General features: G+C 52.4%; 1 protein-coding gene across 4 annotated transcripts in view; it reads right to left on the reverse strand.

Annotated features, from left to right (window-relative positions):
- The window catches only part of CTBP2 (C-terminal binding protein 2), a 158,955-nt gene that overhangs the window by 39,279 nt on the left and 98,928 nt on the right, over positions 1 to 20,748 (reverse strand). For all 4 annotated transcript variants that reach the window (XM_047759497.1, XM_047759496.1, XM_047759498.1 and 1 more), the window contains one exon: positions 7,774 to 7,933. In XM_047759497.1, coding sequence (XP_047615453.1) covers positions 7,774 to 7,831 — 58 coding nt within the window. In that variant the 5' untranslated portion in view covers positions 7,832 to 7,933. The remainder of the gene's footprint in view (positions 1 to 7,773; positions 7,934 to 20,748) is intronic.

A 20,748-nucleotide genomic window follows, 5' to 3' on the forward strand; every position in this document is an offset into this window, starting at 1 on the left:
GCAAAAAGACCAAAAAAAAAAAAAAAAAAGGCTGACTCAGATGAAGGTCATTGGGTCTAACTGCCTGTCCCCTGAGAGTGATGTTGCTTCTGCCGGTTGGCAGTGAGGCTGGCTTCTCAGAAGACTCTGGAGCCGTGCTTGGCCAGCCTTCCCTGTGCTGGACCAGAACTAGCCCAGGGCTCGGCATCTCCTGGTTCTCCAGTCCCTGGAGCCAGGAACCCAAGGCAGCTCTGAAAGTAAAGGAGGAAACAGACTGCCACCCCCCCTCCCCAGATGCTTCTCTGCGAGGTTGTTTCCCAGGACGAAGCCACTGCAGCACCCTCGCCCTCTGCCTCCCACAGGCAGCGTCTCTTGGGGGACGTTGCTGAGGTTAGTGGGTCACACACTGTTTTCCGGCAGAGACAGCCAAAAATAGGGCTCTGACAGCCCACTTCCTACTTTCAAATGTGTACAGGCTGCGCTGGGTTTTGTTTCTGTCGAGTGTTTTGGAATCTATGTTTAGAAGCCGCTTTCTGCCTTTAAGGTAGCTCTCTTCCCTCTGTCCCCCAGTGCCCCTTCTTAGATGACTAGTGTAGATCACTTGGCGAATCTAAATCAGAGAGGGGCAAACAAGTGCCAGGGCAGTGGTGAAACAGCAGGTAGGGCCTGGCAGGGCTCTGAGTCAGCTCTCGTCTAAGTGATACGAGTACACAGACAAAATAAGCGGAACCAACCAGGCCCTTCAGTGGTCCCAGGATCAATGCGCAGCACCAGAGACCCTGGATGCGGGAGGCTTTGAATCACGAGCACAATCCAGAGAATACCCGAGACCGAGCTGGCAACCAAACCAGCCCTTTCCAGACCAGCTGCGCCGTGAAGCGTCCCGGCCCTCCTCTAACTCGAGTCAGCCCTTGAAAACAAAGGCTGAGGTCTCGCTCCTGACTCAATTTCTTGACTAGATTATAAAACTTAACGGGAGCTGTGGCTTGTTATGGGGTTAAAACGTTTCTTTTGTGGCGTGTTTTGAAAGTGTTGGTGAAGCAGAACGTGGGAGCTGTGACCCCAGCTCAGATGCAGGGCCTCGGAGGGGCCTGGAAAGGCTTTGCTGGACCCTTGACAGCAGCCAACACAAGGGCCCGCCTCAGGCAGGTGCTGGGTGAACACTGCCTCCTTCTCCTCCTGAAACTCCTCCAGTAACTGCACTTCCTGCAAAACCTCAGCCTCCTTGACAGTGACCTTGCTGCCCTCCCTGTAACTAACAGGCATGGCGCAGGCCCCCTCATTTCTACTGCGGTCAGAACAGCCAGAATGAATGGCTTCCTCTGACCTTGGTGGGTGCCCCAATCATTCTACCCACCAGCGTCCAGCTCCAATAACCTGCTTCCAGGTAGCTTCCTCTACCCCCCTCCATCCCTCTGTCCTCAGTCCAAAGAAATCTGCCACCTGTCAAGGTGAAAACACCCACCGCCAAGAAAATCCAGGGAGTGCATCCATCTGCAGACAGCCCTTGGTTTGCTCTCTTAAGGTGATGGAACCCCCTCCCACCATCCACCCCGTGCTCATTATTTTTCCCCTCCTTTTTTAAAAAGGGCCACACCCGAGGCACATGGAGGTTCCCAGGCTAGGGGTCGAATCAGAGCTGCAGCTGCCGGCCTACACCACAGCCACGCAGGATCTGAGCCGTGTCTGCAACCTACACTGCAATTTGCAGCAACGCCAGTTCTTTAACCCACTGAGCAAGGCCAGGGATCGAACCTGCATCCTCATGGATACCAATTGGGTTCTTAACCCACTGAGCCACAAGAGGAACTTCATCACATGCTCATTTTTTGACACACGGGTTGTAAAAACTGACCTATAGGATATGACTCTCCGTACAAGGAACAGGACTTGATGGCAACAGCCCGTCCTTGTTCTCGCGGACCGTGTGCAGGGACGGGGAAGGGGACAGGGAGGTGTGGACAGTCACCAGGAAGCCCAAACCCACAACCACCCCAAACACTGCGGATGCGGCGTAGCGGTGTGGGACGTCCTGTGAGTCTGGGCAGGGCTCTGTCCTCGGCCCGCAGCCCTTCAAGGCCAGATCGCTTGGCTGTCCTCAGACCTACTCTGATGAGGAGGCTCAGCCTGGGTGTGGTGGCCCCCTGGTTCAGCCCTGGAGCAAACACTCTCTCCTCTGAAGGTGCAGGGGATAAAATCAAATGCACCCAGGGCCAAGCAGGCTGGGAAGAAGGGAGGCGGCTGATGCTCTGGGAAGGTGGTCCCAAACGCCACAGAGACGGGAGCCCCCAGCCCAGGGAGAGCGTGACGCACCGTGGAGGAGGTGAGTCAGGGAGCAGCAGCCATAAAACAAAGCCCAGGGCCTGAGAGACACCCCCGCCTGGCCGCAGACTAGCACCCACAAAACCCAAGGTGCACACAGAGCAGCCTTAATGGGCTGCTTCAAACAATGCGCAGATTTAAAGCCGCCACCTCAGCAAGAGCTCATCCACAGCCGATGAGTGCAAAGAGTAGTCTACGTCTATTTTACAGATGAGAAGCCATCGGGAAATAATGCAACATTGAACCTGACTCTCAGCCGGAGAAACAGAGGATCTGGAGTTCCCGCTGTGGCCCGGTGGGTTAAGAACCAGACTGCAGTAGCCTAGGTTGCAGCTGCAGCTTGGATTCCATCCCTGGGGGATACACAGACCTCCTATATGCCCTGGGGAAGGGAGGAAGGAAGGAAAAGAAGGGAGGAAGGCAGGAGCCCAATTCCTAGAGGACGGTTGGTACCCTGAGGGCTGGGGGTGGGGGTGGGGAGGGGGGCTGCTGCTCCAAATGGATCCTAAAATCAGGACCTGATGAGGCAAAATATGAATTTCTACCCTCCGAAACACTACTTACGAAGCTTCGACGTGACCTCTCTCCCTTTCCTGATCCTCTGAGGGCACAATGTTGTTTCATTATATTCATTTATCCCACAGAGTTTTTAAGTTGTGTCTGGTTGACTATTGTATATTTACATAGCTAATGCAATTATCACTAATCACAGAATTACTGGAAATGTACATAATTGCCTGATCCAAACATATAATTATAACGTATAGCAACATTATGAATCCCAATTTTCAGATCTACGTTTTGGGGCTATTTAAAGGCATTTATTAGAAATGCTCACGGACTGCCTAGAGAGGGCCAGCGTAGCCGCCGAAAAGGTGCCCCAAGCGCTTTAAGAAACAAAACAAGTAGGGACGCGATAATGCATCTTTTTAAAGATGGGTACAACAAGAAGCATGCAAATAAAAAGACCATGCCCTTCCCACGGGGAGGGCAATCCTCAGCTCGGATGGGTGTGGGCCAGGCAAGGACAAACCGCCAATCCTCCCTGCAGGAAGCTCAGCTGGCCTGGCCTGGAGGCTCCACTTCCACAAGCTAGAAGCCCTTGGACAACAGCTCTACCTCTTGAACATTCTGGGACCATGACAGGAGTCTTCTTGGGGGAATCGTCCCACTGAGCTGGACTTTCACAATGGCAAGGCGATCCCACTAAGAAGAGCAGAATGGAGTTCCCGTCATGGCACAGGGGAAACGAATCCGACTAGGAACCATGAGGACGCAGGTTCGATCCCTGGCCTTGCTCAGTGGGTTAAGGATCCGGCGTTGCCGAGAGCCGTGGTGTAGGTTCCAGATGCGGCTCGGATCCGGCATCGCTGTGGCTGCGGTGTAGGCTGGCAGCTGCAGCTCCCATTCGACCCCTAGCCTGGGAACCTCCATATGCCGTGGGTGCGGCCCTAAAAAGTAAAGAAAAAAAAAAGAAGAAGAAGAGCAGCATGACACTGGGGACAAAGTTTTCTCCCACTTCATCCCGGCAGCATTTTCTCGGGGAATTTTCTTCTTTTCCTTGGGGATGAAGTTGAGGTGGATAAAGATTCCCAGGATGTGTAACTATCTTTGTGTGTAACAGACATGGGTTAGCTTCTGTTCCCCCTACATCCATGCAAGCAACCAGCCCATCTTTCTCACCGCCTGTTATTCCCTGTGCTTGTGAGAACACCCCAGAGGTAAGGGATGTTGACATGTGATTGTTTATTTTTAAAAAGGTTCCCATCGCTTCTCTTTTTCCTATGGAGGAAAGCAGAAGCCCTCTTCTGAGTTATGTTATGAAGCGGACTTTATCACGCAGCTCAGCCGATAAAATCCTCAGGACCATTTTTTTCCATGAGAATAAGACATTCAAACAAAAGGAAGTCAAATGAAATATCTCCTTTTTTCCAAATCACATTTTCAATAGCCACAGGAAAGGACGGTGTTTCGTGATTTATTCCACCATAACCCACCATAAGCTGTTCTAGCAGAAAAGTCATCAGCAAGGCTGTTGTGGGATATTACACTTCAACAAACCCAAAGAAAGCTCTAGGAAGTGCTTTTCTAGGTTCCTTTTGCAATGATGAGTAGATCGCAAGCCCTCTTCTCTGGCCAACAAATACTCGGGGAAGATCCAACCAGCTCCGCCACAGCACAGTTGCATATCATGACTGGTGCACGTCACAAATGCAAAATGCCCATCATGCCAGCAAACTAAACAGAGGGGACAACAAGACCTACACCAGACAGCAAAAAGAAGAGATGGCAACCTCATCTGACCAGCCGGTTAGCAGACCCCGCTCCACAAAATCCTTACACAACAGCATTCAAGGATTCTTTGATAATAGGTATCAAGAAAGAGCAGAGAACAAAATACAAATATCAGAACAGAAGAATTCCTTAAAACAAACTAACAAACAAAAAACTACCTTTAGAGTCAGCTTCAAAGACCATTATCCTATTAGATCTTAGCTCACATGCCAAAGACTTTGGGTGGTGAGAAGCAAAGCAACACACCTTGCTTTGCTCAACCTTAGGTAGAACCATCCCCTTGGCAGGGGCGAAGCTGCAGAGTCTGAGCTCATGGAGATGGATGGAACACGCCACGAGGGCACTGGGGCCTGAGTGAAAGTTTCACGGAGGAAGGGACTGGCCTTGGGAGGCAGCTAGGGATTCTGGAAGTAGTCCCTGTGCAGGGATAACGTGCATATTCCACCAGACTGGCTCACCTGGAGAAAGAGGGTTCACTGGGGCGTGGGGGGCATCAGAAGGCCTGTCTGCTTGGGATCCCCCAGCCAGGGATTTGTGGGGGGGGGGGGGGTTGTGGGGGTTGGCAGCTGGTGGAAGGTTAGAATTGAAAGGGAAAGTGTGTTTCTAAACAACAAAAGCAAAAAGACACATCTCCTAGAGCCCAGAGCAGAGCAGGGTGGCATCACGCTTTTAATTGTGAAATACAAAATCAATGACGGATACAGGAAATCCCTGGGGTGGGTGTGTGGGCGGGGGGACAGAGAATATTGTTCCCTGGGCTCGCTATATTTCTGAGCAGAACATTCAAGAACACTTAGTGCAGGTTTGTAGAGAGACTGGTGAGACTCCCATGCCACGGGAACAGAAGTGGGGGAGGCTTTCAGGAGGAAGAAATACTGGAATCCATGGAGCCAATTTGAGGGAATGGCCAGAGAAGAGCAGCGTGCATGGCTGCCCAGTGCCAATCACCAGCTGCCCCTTGCTGGGAGCACCTCGGAAATAGGCACCACCTGCCCCGATCTCTAAAGGTGCTAAACAGGCTAATCAATGCAAGGAGCACCCAGGAAGCACGGTGGCACAGTTGTGGTTATACTTCAAGGGACACCACATGAATCTTTGGGATTACAGGTTAAAAAAAAAACAAAAAACAAAACCAAGTGCAACTAACTGTCGCAGGAACACCGTTCGTGGACAGAGGAGATGCTGGGATTTTGGTTATAAAAATAGGTTGGGGATGGGGAACCACGCCTGGAAGAGAGAGTCCAAAAGGACTGTCAACCGTTCTGCTGGACGAGGAGAGAAAAGGTGCCAAAAAAAAAAAAAAAGAGACCATGTCACCGGCGCTTCAGTCCCATTCTTGTCCCCGACATGGTCCCTTCTAGATAAATCTGCGAGTTGTGGGAGAAGAAATCAACCACATAGACATTCCTGATACAAACCCTGGAAAGTTGATCCACTAGGGCTTTCTGGAATGAGGACTCAGTACCAAAAAGGAAGCACCTTTTCAACAGGAAGTCAGAAGTAAATCCCCCCCTCCCCCAATTTTTAGGGCCACACCCACAGCACATGGAAGTTCTCAGGGTCAAATCAGAGCTACAGCTGCCGGCCTGCACCACAGCTCACGGCAACACAGGACCTTCCTCCCAACCCAGCGACTGAGGCCGGGGATCGAACCCGCATCCTCACGGATCCCAGCTGAGTTCGTTAACTGCTGAGCCACAAAGGGACCTCCACAAGTAAATCTCAAAAATGCCTGATCAGGCGAACGCAGACTGGGACACTGTACAGAGCAGCTGGCTCAGGCTCGTCACTACGTCAGTGCTTCTGAGAGTCCAAGGGGGCAGGGAGTGACGTTTAGACTAAGGAGGCCAAAGAGACAAGACGACTAAATGCCGCACGGCCCCTGATTGGTTGTGGCAGCCAACAAATGCGTGGGGGAGACCTGAACTGTGCCATCCACGTGCAATGATGCCCTAGTGAGGCCTGGGGGTGACCACGGTGACGTGTGGGATACAGTAAAGCCACGTATCTTCAGCCTTCTTTGAGATGGTTCTAGAAACCCCCACACAGCCATCCTCCATCCGTTTTCTCCCTCTCCCTCTCTCACACACGCCCCGCCATCGCTATTAACTATAAAAAGAAAAACATAACGAATGTTATCAGCGGGTGAATATAGTTGAAAGGAGCATCAGTGTCCACTGCCTTTCTATAGGCGTGAAAGTGTTTTCATTTAAAAAACAAAACAAAGCAAAACAAAAAAACCCCCTCCCGACAGGTAGGGGAATGCCAGGGATGTGGGGAGCTGGGAACAGGGACAGCCGGTGCTCTTAAATGCTTTCGGCAGAGCTGTTGTAGGTCGCAGCCACACCGGAGAACACACATCTTTGATGCCTCCACGAAGATGTGTCTGAACCACAGCTACTGAAGGGACAGATAATTCCACATGGCCAGTTTACAGGATGGCTATTCCTGTGCCCAAGTTAGCCAGCCATCCTGGATGCTAGTGCATTTGGGAGTCCGGAGGGGGGCTGCTGAGCCCACCCTGCCTGGCAGCTTCCCTGCCAATACTTCTGTGACAAACCCTGCAGCAAAAACCACGCTGAGCCAAACCAGCCTGGTGGCAGCGACCAAAAAAGCACTTCCTGCAAAGCCCAGGTCTGCTTGTGCCGGATGTCCCGCAAGCCCTAACTAGGAGAGGATGCTGCTTAATCAACATGAAAGAGTTCTGTCCCCGTGTTTCCATTAGATTTTAATTATGTTTATTTTCCCTTTCATGAATAAAATGCTTCCAGACACTTTCAAAGATACGAGGGATGTGAACACATCCTGAGGGGCTATGCTGGACGCTTCAGGAATATCTTAGAATTCGGGGCGGTAAATCTTTTAATTCGAAACAGATAAAGTCTGGAAACTTCAGGAAGTGAAAAAAGATGGTTCACATAGGCCGTGTCTTTCATATGCAAAATGATCCCAGGACAAAAATGGACCTGAGGGCCTCCTCCCTTCCCAGCTGCCCTTCCGGCCCCACCTCAGCCTCCTTGGAGATCAGGCCCGCTGACCACGTCGAGGACACAGGCAGAGGTGCTGGGGGCGGAGGGGCCTGTGGCTGGAGGGTGAGGGCTGGGACGCAGCCTGGCTAGGGCACAGGGTCGAGGAGTCCACCTTTGGTTCGAAACCGCCAACCACGCTGGCTCTTACCTTCACAAATTCTGTCCAATCGCTGTCGCTTGACTTTGTGCTTATCCACGAGGGCCATTCTTTATGGAACTTTGCACCTCTCTGATTCAAAAGGCAAAGCGGTCCTCTAAGAACTTAGGGGCCCTCGCAGGAGTCTGCGGGCATTACGCCACTATGCACCCTGAAACGAGGAGAAAAGAATCCTTACTCTCTGGGCAGCCTGGGGGCAGGGACAACAGGTCATTCAGCCTGGCTGCCACTTTCTACAGGGGACTGCAGGGGCGGCTTGCTCTCCTCCTGAAACGCTGGAGCCCCATTTGCTCCACGTCCATTCAACATTCTCCCACCTGCCTCCACACAGGAAGCGAGCAAAGACACGCAGGACGACGGTCCCTGGCTTCTGGAAGCCGTAAGCGTTTGCCTCTGGAGCTCTGACTGCAGCTTCTGACTGCGGGGCTGTAAGCGCCACTTACTGACCAGCCTGAGTCGGAATATTCTGCACTCCAGTGACAGAGACCAAGCGACAGCCAGGTGGTCCGGCCCTGTACTTCTGGGAACCCCAAAAGACAGTCACAAGAGGTGGGCTCAGGGACCAGCCCAGACCCCCTGGGAGCGTGTCCCAGGGGCATCTGGACACCCGATGTGGCTAAGAGGGAGACTCTCCCAAGGCGGTTCACAGAACCTTCCAAACCTGCCCTCTGGCCACTGCTCAGCACACCAGCCCCCTTCCCCACTGCACGGAAAGGGGGCAGGAGGCACATACCACCTAACCAAGGTTTGCCCAGCGCCATCTTCTGGAGCCTTCCTTGCATCCAGAGGGATGCTTGGCATCGACACGGGCAGTGTCCAGGCTGCCTGTGCCTGTCCCACACCTGTGGGGTTTCAGGCAGAAGTGAGGCGGGTGAGGAAGGGTCCCCCATCTGGGTTGGGGTATTGGGCCTCTCAAGAGGGAACTCGACATGCCACCTGAGCAGGTGCCTAGCTTGTGGAGAAAGCCAGGGCTGTGTGTTCTGGAAGGCTCTGACCTGCATTAACTGTTCACCCAATGTATCAGTTGAGGCCACAAACCATTACCTGTAACCCCAAAGTCCTACTGCTTTCGACCCATTGCTAGTCATACTCAAACAACGATAGTTACCGCACGCCTGCACACGCGAGCACACACACACACACACACACACACACACATACGAGTTCCCTTGGTTATCCAGCAAATGAGAAGGGGGCAAAAGACAAAAGTGAGGCTCCTGGGTTAACAATAAGGATTACTATGCATGGTCATCAATTATGCAAAATTCTGGGAGTTACTTCATCTAAGGTCAGAAATACCAAGTCTGACTAAGAAAAGGTAGGTGACTTCCTGGAAATTAATGGCTAATTTCTCAGCAACGAAGCTGAAGAAGTACCCTAAAGATTTATGACAATGATTATGTGATTTTTCTTTAAAGAGCTAGGGGAACCAAAAAAAAAAAAAAAAAAAGCACCATTTCAAATCACATGCATAATTAACGCAAAAACCGGGAGATGCCAGACCCTTGCAGACCTGGAAGGCCCCTACTGGACGAGCAGTCTCAAGGGTGCCGGGCAGCGGGGGAGAGCCAGGTGGACGGTGATGGAGGGGGCAGGTTTCTCAAATTCTGCTTTCACTTGTGCTGGGCTTCACGAAAGGCAACCACGCAAAAGGGAGAAGGTGGGGCCTAACTGGCCAACTCGACAGACGGACAGAGAAGCACGACCTCAGAGCCCGACGGTTTGTGAGAGACAGAGACGGAGACCCAGGGGCCAGCTCAGAGCTTGGCCAGCAGTTTGCATCTGCTCAGACCCCCAACATCGGGCTGCAGTGCAGCCCCTCCTCAGCTCCGGTGTGGAGACAGAGCCCACGTTAGCCGCCGCATCTGGGGGTGAGAGAAATTAATTAGTTAATATTTGTGAAGTGACTTGGAGATGAGAAACGACAGCATTATCATCCGAGGCAAGATGGGCTGGCTTCACACCCTCCTCCTCCAGCTCCCTGAGTGAGGCATAATCATTCTTTTTGCTTTCCTTTGAATTTTAATTTGTATAATTAGATGGCTTCCTGAAAAACTGATAAGTCGAATCTCGATTATGCAATCAAAGGAAAGATCAGGCATCAGCTTTACACAAACGGTCGGCGTCCTAGTATTTACTTTTTTAAAAGGCAACTGACTTGTGTGACTGGCCCTTGGAGGAGAGGGGGCTGGGGAGGTATTGGCAGTGGCCGGCCCTCCCGCGGGGCCTGGACCAGCTGGGGCACCCACCCAAGTCTTCAGACTCGAGAGGCCAGCAGGTGGAGCCTGGTGTGGACTTCGCGGCCGCGATCACGGCTCAATCTGCTCCCCCCAGTATTTCCTTCGAAGCAAGAATGTGTGCGATGTGGCATTTTCCTTGTTCATCCTTGGGAGCAGGCTATTTGCGAGGACTTAATTAATACAGCCCTCTTCCTGGTGACAGGGACAAGCCCTCCTCAGGGCTGAGCTGGGAGCAGCAGTCTGGGGCTGGGGTCCGTGCCAGCACCCCGCCATCCACCCTGGCCCTGGGCTCCTCCAGGAACACCTACACAAGCCAATCTCTGGCTTCACTTTACACCAGACTCCACTCCTCAGTCACGAACGTTCTGGCCGCTGAATGCATTGCTATCATCAATTGATGATACCATCTGGTTAATCAATGTTTAACCCCACACGAATAAAGGTCCACACAGCAAAGAAAAATCAGAGATGGATGTATTATCATACGATCCCACCTTGAGTGACACTGTTCCAACCATGGTGTTGTGGGTGGGAAGAGAGTTCTAGAAGCTACTTGCACGATGGCCGTGGCCTGGGAGGCCCTACATTTGTACAGCGGGGACGGTGGTACTTCTGTTCCCAAGTAGCTGAGAGGATCCGAGGAGAACGTGCAGGAAAGCACTTGGTGCCCAACAGCAGGCCTCTGAGAACCGCTGCGCCTTTCTCTGGATGCAGCCCCCTGACTCACAGGAGCGACTCCCCTCACTCCCCTCCACTCAGCCTGAGAGGTAACCCCCAACACACTCAAGAAAAGTCAAAAGGGGAGTTCTCGTCGGGGTGCAGCGGAAACAAATCCAACTAGGAACCGTGAGGTCGCGGGTTCCATCCCTGGCCTCCTCTCAGCAGGTTAAGGACCCGGCGTTGTCACGACCTGTGGTGTAGATCGAAGACTCGGCTCGGATCCCGTGCTGCTGTGGCTGTGCTGTAGGCCGGCAGCTGTAGCTCTGATTGGACCCCTAGCCTGGGAACCGCCACATGCCACTGAAGCCGCCCTAAAAAGCAAAAAAAGAAAGGTCAAGAGGAAACTCAGGTCTTTTCACACGTAGGAAGGGTGCACTGCTGCCCTTACAAGAAAAAAACACTGCCTTGGGGAACAAAAGAATAATGCAAACCACAGAAAGCTCTGCCTAGGTTTGATTAGCCTGAGATGGGAGGCGTGGCGGAGGGCTGAAGGTTTGGGGGTTAGGGAACTGATCTTACTTCAGAAAGGCAAAGAGGCCTGCAAAGGAAAGCTACTCGGACTTTCTTGGTTTTTCCTAGAAAGAAGCTCCAGGTAGCTGAGATCTGTCCACGTGGGAGCAAAAACAAACACCCAGAAGTGAGGGCAAGAGAAAAAACCCAGAAGGTTCCCCCTCCTAACTGCAGTCTAAAATCTGGGCAGATTAACTTTACTCAATAACCATTAGCAGCCCTACCTGCCTGGACCAAACCGCTACAGTGCACAGAAACCCAGTCAGCATGGATTTACGTTCTTAAAACCTCAGGTGATTTTTAAAGACACCCTCAAGTTTCTTGATTCTGGTTCCAAGTCTGCAAAGATTAGGCCAATGAAGGAATGTACACAAAGTAAATGATGATTTCAATGATGCCTTTCGAAATGAAAATTCCTTTAAGACCCGTTAAACATGGGAACCGCCTTCAATTCTTTAAGAAAATCTACTTAAACATTATGCTCATTGAGACCAACTTCTATGATATGCTAATCGATTAAGAGTTATGCTGCTAATCAATTAACAGTACTGTCAAGTTCTCCGCATCAGCCCCTGGAGGCTTTAGAGTACATTCTACTGGGAAACCTGCAAAGAGGGTAGATTCCAAGTTTGAGAGGTTGCTGGGAACCAACAAAAGAAGAGGTGCCAGCAGACCCAGCAGCATGGTCCTTGAACCCTCGCATTTCCAGAGCCTGGAGCCCCTGAAGGAACGAGTCCTCTTGACCATAACCCACAAGGCTCTCCCCATGGAGCCTCCCAACCTTTGAAAGACCCGGCAGCACAGCACCCACTGCCACAGGCGAGGACCCTTGGTGGTTGGGGAAGGGGAGGGGTGTCATCCAGCAGATCAGGTACCACCCACTATCAGAGCCTTGAAAATGCTGGTCCACCCACGCCCAAAGAACCTGCTGCTGCTTCACTGACCCCGAAGAAAGCCAGGGCTTCGGGCTGCCTCGAAAGAACCTGTTTGAGAAGCTTCAGAAGCCAGACAACCATGAACAACAGATGACAAGGTGGCTGGACTCTGATCTGAGCTTCAGTTTGTTAACTGCACCGGAAGGACCCATTAAAGTCCAGATAAACAAAAGCACGCAGTGGGCAACACATGGGTTTAGCCTTTGGTTGACATAACACCACAATTAACAACAGAATTATTATTATTTGTCCTTTCTAGGGCCACACTGTTCCTAGGCTAGGGGTCTAATGGAGCTGTAGCTGCCTGGGAACTTTCATATGCCCTCGGGTGTGGCCCTATAAACACAAAAGACCAAAACCAAAACCAAAACCAAACAAAAAAGAAAACAAAAACCAAAGCCAAAACCAAACAAAAAGAACCCATCTACACTTCAATAGAGCCTGGAGCTTTACTTGGGTTCCTGGAGCCTCCTCCACCCCACCAGGCTGCTCATATTCCCCCCCCCCCCCCCCCCCCCCCCCCCCCCCCCCCGCAAATGCCCAGCAGTCTAACTAATGCAACAAGGTCACACCCAGGTCACATGGCCTCGATCTGAGCCGTGGGCCTGATGCCCTGGGGCTGATGCAACACCGTGTCCCAGAGAGACAGGCACAGACAGCTCAAGGGTTGGTCCACAGCCCTGTCCAACACCAGAGGCCAGGCAGGTGGCAGCCAGGGCCTGTGCCATGTTCTAACAGACCCCGGAGCCACCCACTAGCACTTCTGCACCAGGACAGATGAACATGCATATATGACCCCCACTGGATTAATATAAATAAATATATTATAGTCACAAATATAATATCCTCTCAACAATTCATGCCAGGTCAAAAGCTGCCACCAAATAAGTTACAAAGAATTAAAGATTTGAAGATTTAAAAGATTTAATATAATAAAAGTTTTCTACAGCTTGGATGTGAGGTTAAGGAATTGTGGGCCCATGATTTTTTTTTTTTAATGGCCATATGGAAGTTCCTGGGCCAGGGGCTGAATCTGAGCTACAGCTGCAGCACTGCTGGATGCAATAACCCACTTTACTGAGCTGGGAATCGAACCTGAGCCTCTGCAGTAACCTGAGCCATTGCAAGTGGAATTCTTAATCCACTCTGCCACAGTGGGAACGCCCTATCATTTTATTTGTTCCCACCTAAGCTCCATCAAAATATTCTCCGTGGCTTTGAAGAAGACAAATGAAAAACGAAGACCCTGTAATCTGTGTCCAGCTTGTAAGCGAGTCTTCAGCAAAAGGAATCCCAGTGCTGGTGGAGACGTCTCCCCTGAACTCGCAGGCTGCCTGAGGAGGGAGCAAGTGTGAAAACCATGCTTCCAGGGGGACCATCTCCTGGGCCAGCAAACAACTTCTGAGTGAATCCTTCTATCTGGTTTAGATTTAGAAACTGCATCTTCTGGAGTTAAATGCAAAACTCAAGAATTCTAAATATTTTCACTTGCTAAAAGCTTGCATCAAGAACAGGGAACTTGGGCAGAAACAATTCTTGCTTTTCCTAATTGGTTGTTTTATTGGTGACATAATGAAAATTAAGTGTTGGTGAGGAAAAGGAGACGCTTCAGTGTTAAGAATTTTCACACATTTTTAAGCACCTGACTTACAAGTATGCTTTAGAAATAAACATATTCATTTTCAGACCAAAGCAGCCTTTAAAAATAAAAAAGCAAAACAAAACGAAACCAGAAAAAGGATAAAGGCAAATAAGCAAAACTTCCTCCAAGCAAAGACGTATAAAAGGACCCGTTTATTTCCATGGTGTTAGGCCTCAGGAGTCCAAAGAACCACAGATGAACTTTCAGGCTCCCGATTTTCTGGTGACCCTTCCCTTCCCTCCTTTGGCAAAGGGGATCTGTTGCTGAGAGGTTGGGCTGAACAGGGTGAAGGGATTAGAGTCCTCAGATTCCACAGGGACAGAGGAAGTTTCACTCTGACCCAACAACTCACCTTTTGTCACATACTGGATGCAAGAAATGACGGTAGGATGCTTATATCTGAGTAAGAGGGAACATCACACAGAGGAGGAATCCAGAATGTCCTCACGTTTGGAAGGGTCTCATGGAATGCCTGCAAGGGGGGGCCTCGGCCATGAAGAGATCTTTTGGGTGGCCACTCCATGCCCCCAAAGGCACCTGCAGGTGATGCCTGCAGCCTATGCATTTACTGTGGTCCAGTGCTGAGTAAAAGCTGGGATAACTGAGGGCCACTAGGGGATGGGGATGCCACCAAGGCAGGAGCCATCGGGAGACTGCACAGAGGTCACGTGCTGAAGCTATGCTGAACTCTAGAACTGTCTATAGAGCAGAAGGGGGCTGCCAGGTGAAAGGACGGAAGGGTTAACATTTTAAAAGGCAACACTGGATTATCCGATTTATTCTAACATATATTCATTGCACTTGTATTGACAGGAGTTAGTTGGTTATCAGTGATGATGCTAGCTCTGCCTCTTGATTTCTTGCCACGGGGAGGCCCTAAAGCCCTGATGGCTTTCCTTAGGGGACACAACTGCTTTGCTGTCCTTGTCAGATCCCAGCCCATGCACCTCTTGTGCGGTCTGGAATCAATGTGCAAACGCACGCTCTCTGCAATCTTGGCTCACTTGCAAAGCCGATGGAAACCACCATGCAGGGCGGACCGTCCCTGGAGCAAGCCCACCCAGAGGCGGCCTGGCGCCCAGCCATGGGGCCCTTGGGCCAGCAGAGGGCGCTGCACATCCTGCAGGGCCGTCTCCAGGCTGCAGAGACCTGGAGCTGCTTTGCCAGGATGGGCCTTGCTCCTCTCCATCCCAACTCGGACTCTGCAAAAACCTGGAGAGGGTGAGACCAGATACCTCCAAAAGGAAAGGCCAGAGACAGCTTCAGGCGGAAACCTGCATTTCCCCTCAATCGAAAGGGGTGGAGGGGACCTTTCATCTCCCTTAAAGCCACAAGTGTCTAGCTTTTAGGAACAGGGCCAGCCAGGGCAGAGCAACACAGCGGCGGCCCTCCTGCCATCCACCTTGGGGGCTGGCGGCCGGGGTTTGCCGTGTGAGCTGAGGGAGCTGAAGTGCAGGCCCTGGAGAGGCAGGTCCCGGAGCAGGGAGTCCTGCTCGGGCTTGGGGTCCCTGATCCAAGAAACGCCCGGGGCCAGGCTGGAGGATGATGTTCCGGTCTCTCTGCACTTCTTGTTTAAAGAAACACCAGCCAGGAAAGAGCCGCAGTGGTGAAAGGTGGAAACCATTTGGCAGAGACGTCATTTATAAGCAGAGGGAAGGACGGAGGCGGGGCTGGGCAAAGGCCGTCAGGCTTTCCATTACAAACCACAGCTTCTGGGGCACCCCAGGCCCCGGCTAACTGGTGACTGCTCGATTCTCCTCCACCCCGGAATCCGTTTGTTATGAGACACAGATGACCTCAGAATACACAACCTCTTCAGGAAACGCTCAATCGGAGAGGAAAGTGGAAAAAAGGACATTTTTCCAACTTTATTCAGGAACTGATTCTGGCCAGCGGCATCGGCTGGAGGAGGGGCCTTAGGATGCTGGCTTTCTACCTGCCAGAGCTTTATGATGCTGGCTGACAGCTGACTTCTCTGGTCTTCTCTGATCACCGAGTTCTAAGCCCACACGGCGATGCAGTCAGTCAGCCCCTTCCCACACCTGCAGGGCACCAAATGGTTCAGGCTGGGGAAGGAAAAGGGCAGGTACAGTCCATTAGGGCTGAAGTGGGGGACACACATGCCCCAACCAATTCCAACACGTCCACAGCACCAGCAACCCTTTCCCACCAGCACTTCAAAACTGCAGTTTCCATAGCAACAGATGTCACTGGCCGACCTGGCTTTTCGTCTTGACCTGACTCGGCAGGTGATGCCTTTGCAAGGATCCCACCCAGGGAGATCCTGAGGTGAGATTCTGCCTCCTCCAGGAAGCCTCCTGGATGAACCTCTGCCCTTCTTCTTCTTGCCCTGCCTCTGACACCACAGGCCCCTCCCCGTCTTGCTCCAAGTCACAGTAAGTGGCATTCGCTTTGACCTCCTGGAGGCAGATATTCTGTACAGCCTACTTCAGGGTGGACAAGCTAGTGACGCATGTGGGCCACCTGGTGGCCGAGGAGAGGCTGAGAGAGGCCAGCAGGTAGGCCCAGGTCGGACTGTCAGCAGAGGGGATTCAAGCTGGCCGGGTAGAGATAAAGTTATCAATGTGAAGGATGGCTGGCTGGGGCTCTTTGTCGGTTTCAGAAAGCATGTGTCTACGAAGATTACCTCAAAAACAAACAGAAGAGCTCACTCCAAACCAAACCGCGTGCCCGAAGGAGAAGGGACCCAGCTTCCCAAGTTCAGTGCCTGAGGGGTCATTCAAGAACCAAACCCAAGAAAGCCCTTTGCTTTGTATGAAAGCCCTGCTCCAAACCGGCAGCCCAGCCTGACGTGGCACCCGACACACCCAGCTCAGCCCATCACCTCCCCAAGTCCCACGTCCCATGTCCCAAAGCAGGCAAGGGCAGCCGTGCTCCATGCGCCTGGGGGCGGCCCATCCTTTACTTCCAAGGAGGTGATGTTTGCACAAAGGCAGACACGCAGGAAAGCCAGCTCAGGCCTTGGGAGCAGAGCAGTGAGTCTGTTTCAGGCGGACAGATATTCTGCATCTGGATCCTAACAAATACCCACATTCGATCATAATATTTCTCTCCCAGCAAAGCCACGCAGCCACAAGCGTAGCGAATGTGACGTGTTTCCATGCGAGAGTCTCATGGAGACGCTGAGCTAGAAGAGCAGCATCCCAAACCACTGAGAATCTTTGGATGGAAAAGCGGTTCTTCCCAGACCTTATCTTTTCCACCTGAGTCACAGAAAGGAAAATCTTCATCTTCTGCGTAGCCATTTATTTAACAACATAAACTAAAACAGCCTGCAGCTATTCATCTGCTTAACGTGGTTTGAACGTGGAGGACGGGGAGCGTCGTGGAGCCCAGAGGGAGGCAGGCTCTGTTTGCATCCACAGCGGCCACGGAGGGCAGGGAGGGGGCAGCTCACGTGGGGGAGGACAGAAGCAGCTGTGACCCTCGTGTGTCACAGGACTTCACCTTTCCTGATCAAATGCCAGAAGGGAAAACGGGTGCCTTTAAATCGCTCCTTCTCTCCGTCTGTTCTCAGGCATCCTGAGCTTCAACAGTTTTCTAGAACTATCTCACCTGTTTTCCTCCAGCTCTGGTCTCCTGAGGGGACGGCATTTTTACCTCGACGGCTCTGTACTAGGGCTGAAATACCACTTGGTGTAGAGCAGGTGCTCCAACAGGGGAAAGGAAGAAGCACTGCCACTGCGAGAACTTTCTAGGTGTGCATCCTTGTCTGGAACAACTGGGTGCTTTATAAACGGGGCAAACACTGTGGGGCGGGGGGGGGGGGGGGACGGGACACAAGGACAGTCACCCGTTTAGATAATTACAGCTGACTGTGTGCTAAGGCCCCAGGTTCCTAACGTTACACCAAACGCCATGTAAGAACACTTGACGAGGGGACGGCCATTTACAAATCAGAGCTGGTTTCTGGGGACTCTCCGACAAAACAGATCAGAGAAGGAGCCTCCAAGGACTCAGACATTTAGACATAAGGCTCAAGACCCCAGACCAGACAACCCAGGAACCATGAAAACGACACACGATGACCTTCCAGGGAAAGGCAGGTCGCCCAAGGGCTGTGCCTCCTGCCTAGGGAGCCCAAACCACTCCTCAGGGGCCCATGGAGGATTTTCGGTGCCACGACGCGGCCCCCCTCTGCTTGGGGCAGGTTCACTCGTGCCATGGGAGCCAGAAAAAGCGACCACACACACGGCCCCCAGTGACCACACCTCCCGCACCTGTGTCCTGGGTAATCTCTGCGCCCGGCAAACAGACTTTATTCTAAGTACAGGGAAGTGCCGGTGTGGAGACGCACGCGGCTTCTCTCTGGGCGTCTCCTCTCTACCTGGATGCCAGCTGCCTCCCATGAGCTGCTTTGCCCCGAGACCACGAGAAGTGACACTGACCTCTCATCAATGGCCACTGAGGAACCGAATCCCATCAACCACCACCAACCACCACAAAAGCAGCCTCCCTCCGTCAAGCCTTCCGTTGAGGTGGCAGCTGGACTGACATCCTGGTGGCAGTATAACCAGAGACTCCGGCCAGGGCACCCAGCTGACCCAAGGACACTCCGGGAAGGTCCCACTGTTTTAACACTCAAGTTTTGAAGTTTTGTCACACAGCAATAGACGAATAATCCCTTTTACCCAATCGATCAAAGTTACTGATCAGTCATTCGGTCAGTCCAGCAGGAAAAACAGTACCCATCTGCCCGGCGGCAGTACCACGCATCTCTCACCTCCAGGACAGAGAATGTTAACCAGAAGCCACCAAAATGCTACAAATCCTCAGCCACCGGCGCGGACACCACCAGGTCTGTCTGACAAGCCCAGTTCTGTAACCTGCATTCTTCACACATCGTGGTGCCCACAGGTCCGGAGACGCAAAGTCTGCTGAGATTTTCAGTCGCTTCGGTCAATTCCAAGGCTGCGCTCACTACACAGGGCGCCCTGGGGTCTCCGCTCTGACTCACACACACCCATAAATCCGGGGCATTAAAAAGCTCTATCAAAAACGGGGCCCTCCAGGAAGCACGCGGCCTTCGAGGCCGCCTGCTGCAGGGTGACGCACCCGATACACAGGCCCTCCTGCTTTCTGATCTTAGACGAGGTCCTTGAAGCGCAACTATGAAAGGCGAGCTCTCCGATTCAGAGCAGAAAGGACGCAGGGACCATGAAAGGGAGCCCGCACAGAGCTTCAGTTTCCTGCAAAACGTGAAAGGACAGAGGGGAGCTGACCTACCAGCCACCCTGCAAGGAGCCCAAAAGTCAGAAAAGGCCCTGGAGCGTAACTGCGGATGCAAGTGCGTGCGCGTGCGCACACACACACACACACACACACACACGTCCACACATGCTCCTGTGGCTTTCGGTGGTTTCTTGGAACCACGGCATTTCTGGAACATTCCAAGATTTAACAAGTTGACAAATCCAAACTGCTGGCCTCACAGATAGAGAGCCGGAGGGAGACTCAACCCCACCAGGTCACTCTTAGCCCAGCTTTCTGCTCATTCCTACAACTCCCAGGTCAAGCCAGCTGCTCTGCAGAGGTGTTAGTTATTGGGAAAAATCTGGAGCCAGCTCAAGGCACACCGGCCAGGTTGGAAAGGTGCTGCCACACTGCAGCGAGGCGCACCCCCAGCCCTGAACCCTGTCAACACGCCCGCCTCCTCCTGGGGAGCCCCCAGACCAGAAGCGAGGAACAGCCAAGAGAAGGATCAAAAAAATAAAGAAAAAACTAAACTTATTTAAAAAAAAAAAGTCCAGTTAGAAAGGTAGGCGGCCCTTCTTGACACGGCTCCTCTGAAGAGGGGGGACCGGTGACTCCTGCTGTCTGGTCCTGAAAGGCTGCCATGGTTTTTACGTGTGTCACTGGAAGGGCCAGGGCTCCCCAAGAGCTTCATGTGAGGCGGGCACTGCTCTAGGAGCTTTCTGAGCATGAACTCACCAACCTGTACACAGCTGGCCTGAGAACACATTCTGCTGTGCCGCATTCACTAAGCCGTCTACACTGCAGAGAGCACACCCAGCACAGTCACCCATCTCAGTCACCGCACCTGCTCTGGGCGAGGCTTTGGGCAAGTCTCAGCATCCCAGGTGCTCCCCCATGCCGGGGATTTCAGAAGGCTGAGCCTAGAGAATGCCCACGTCCTTTCGGATGGAGTCACAACCCAGCGCCCCTCTGGGAATGTGCTGGTCCCCAAGCTATACTCCATTTCATGCAGAAAGGCCAAGATACTGGCACCATCATCCTGACTCCAGAAAAGACCCAGCCTCCGGGCAGATGACGTTCTGGTCTCTCGGACGAGGGACGGAGAGGCCACAGAAACATCCATGGGCTTGGGTTCTTCAGCGAGATCACTCCCAACCCCCACACAGGCGAGGACCTACTGGATCACACAGGTGCTGAGAGGTGGTACCTACTGGGGTCCCATCTCCCAGGCACACGTGGCCCCCCAAGTTTGATGAGCTGTGACAGCGGCTCGGATCCACATGCAGCGCCCGCAGTTCTAGAAGGGTCCCTCAGGGAGCTGTCGGGGCCTTCACGGCATTCTTGGTGTGTGAGTCTCCACTCTAGCTTTTCGTGGAAGCTGAGGCTTCCCCTCTGTGCATCCATCCGGCCCTGGGAAACGGGGTGGGCTCAGCCCCTTACTACGCCGGGGACAGACAAGGGGACAGACGAGAGACGAGCCCGAGCTCAAACAGCAGGCAGAGCGCTCTTCTTCTCAGACGGACTCAGCAAGGGTTAAAGGGAGGTTCAGAAACAAAACTTATGAAAATGGCCCCAATACAATTTGATGAGGTCAGCGAGTAGGGCGGCCTAAAGACACTTGTAAGAAAAAACATCTGTCGGGGTCGAAAGGTCGGCAGGAAGTGAGTGGGACTGAGGCGGCTCGGATTGGCCAGCCCAGCAC

The sequence above is a fragment of the Phacochoerus africanus genome, chromosome 15, assembly GCF_016906955.1.
Source record: "Phacochoerus africanus isolate WHEZ1 chromosome 15, ROS_Pafr_v1, whole genome shotgun sequence".
Classification (NCBI taxonomy): domain Eukaryota; kingdom Metazoa; phylum Chordata; class Mammalia; order Artiodactyla; family Suidae; genus Phacochoerus; species Phacochoerus africanus.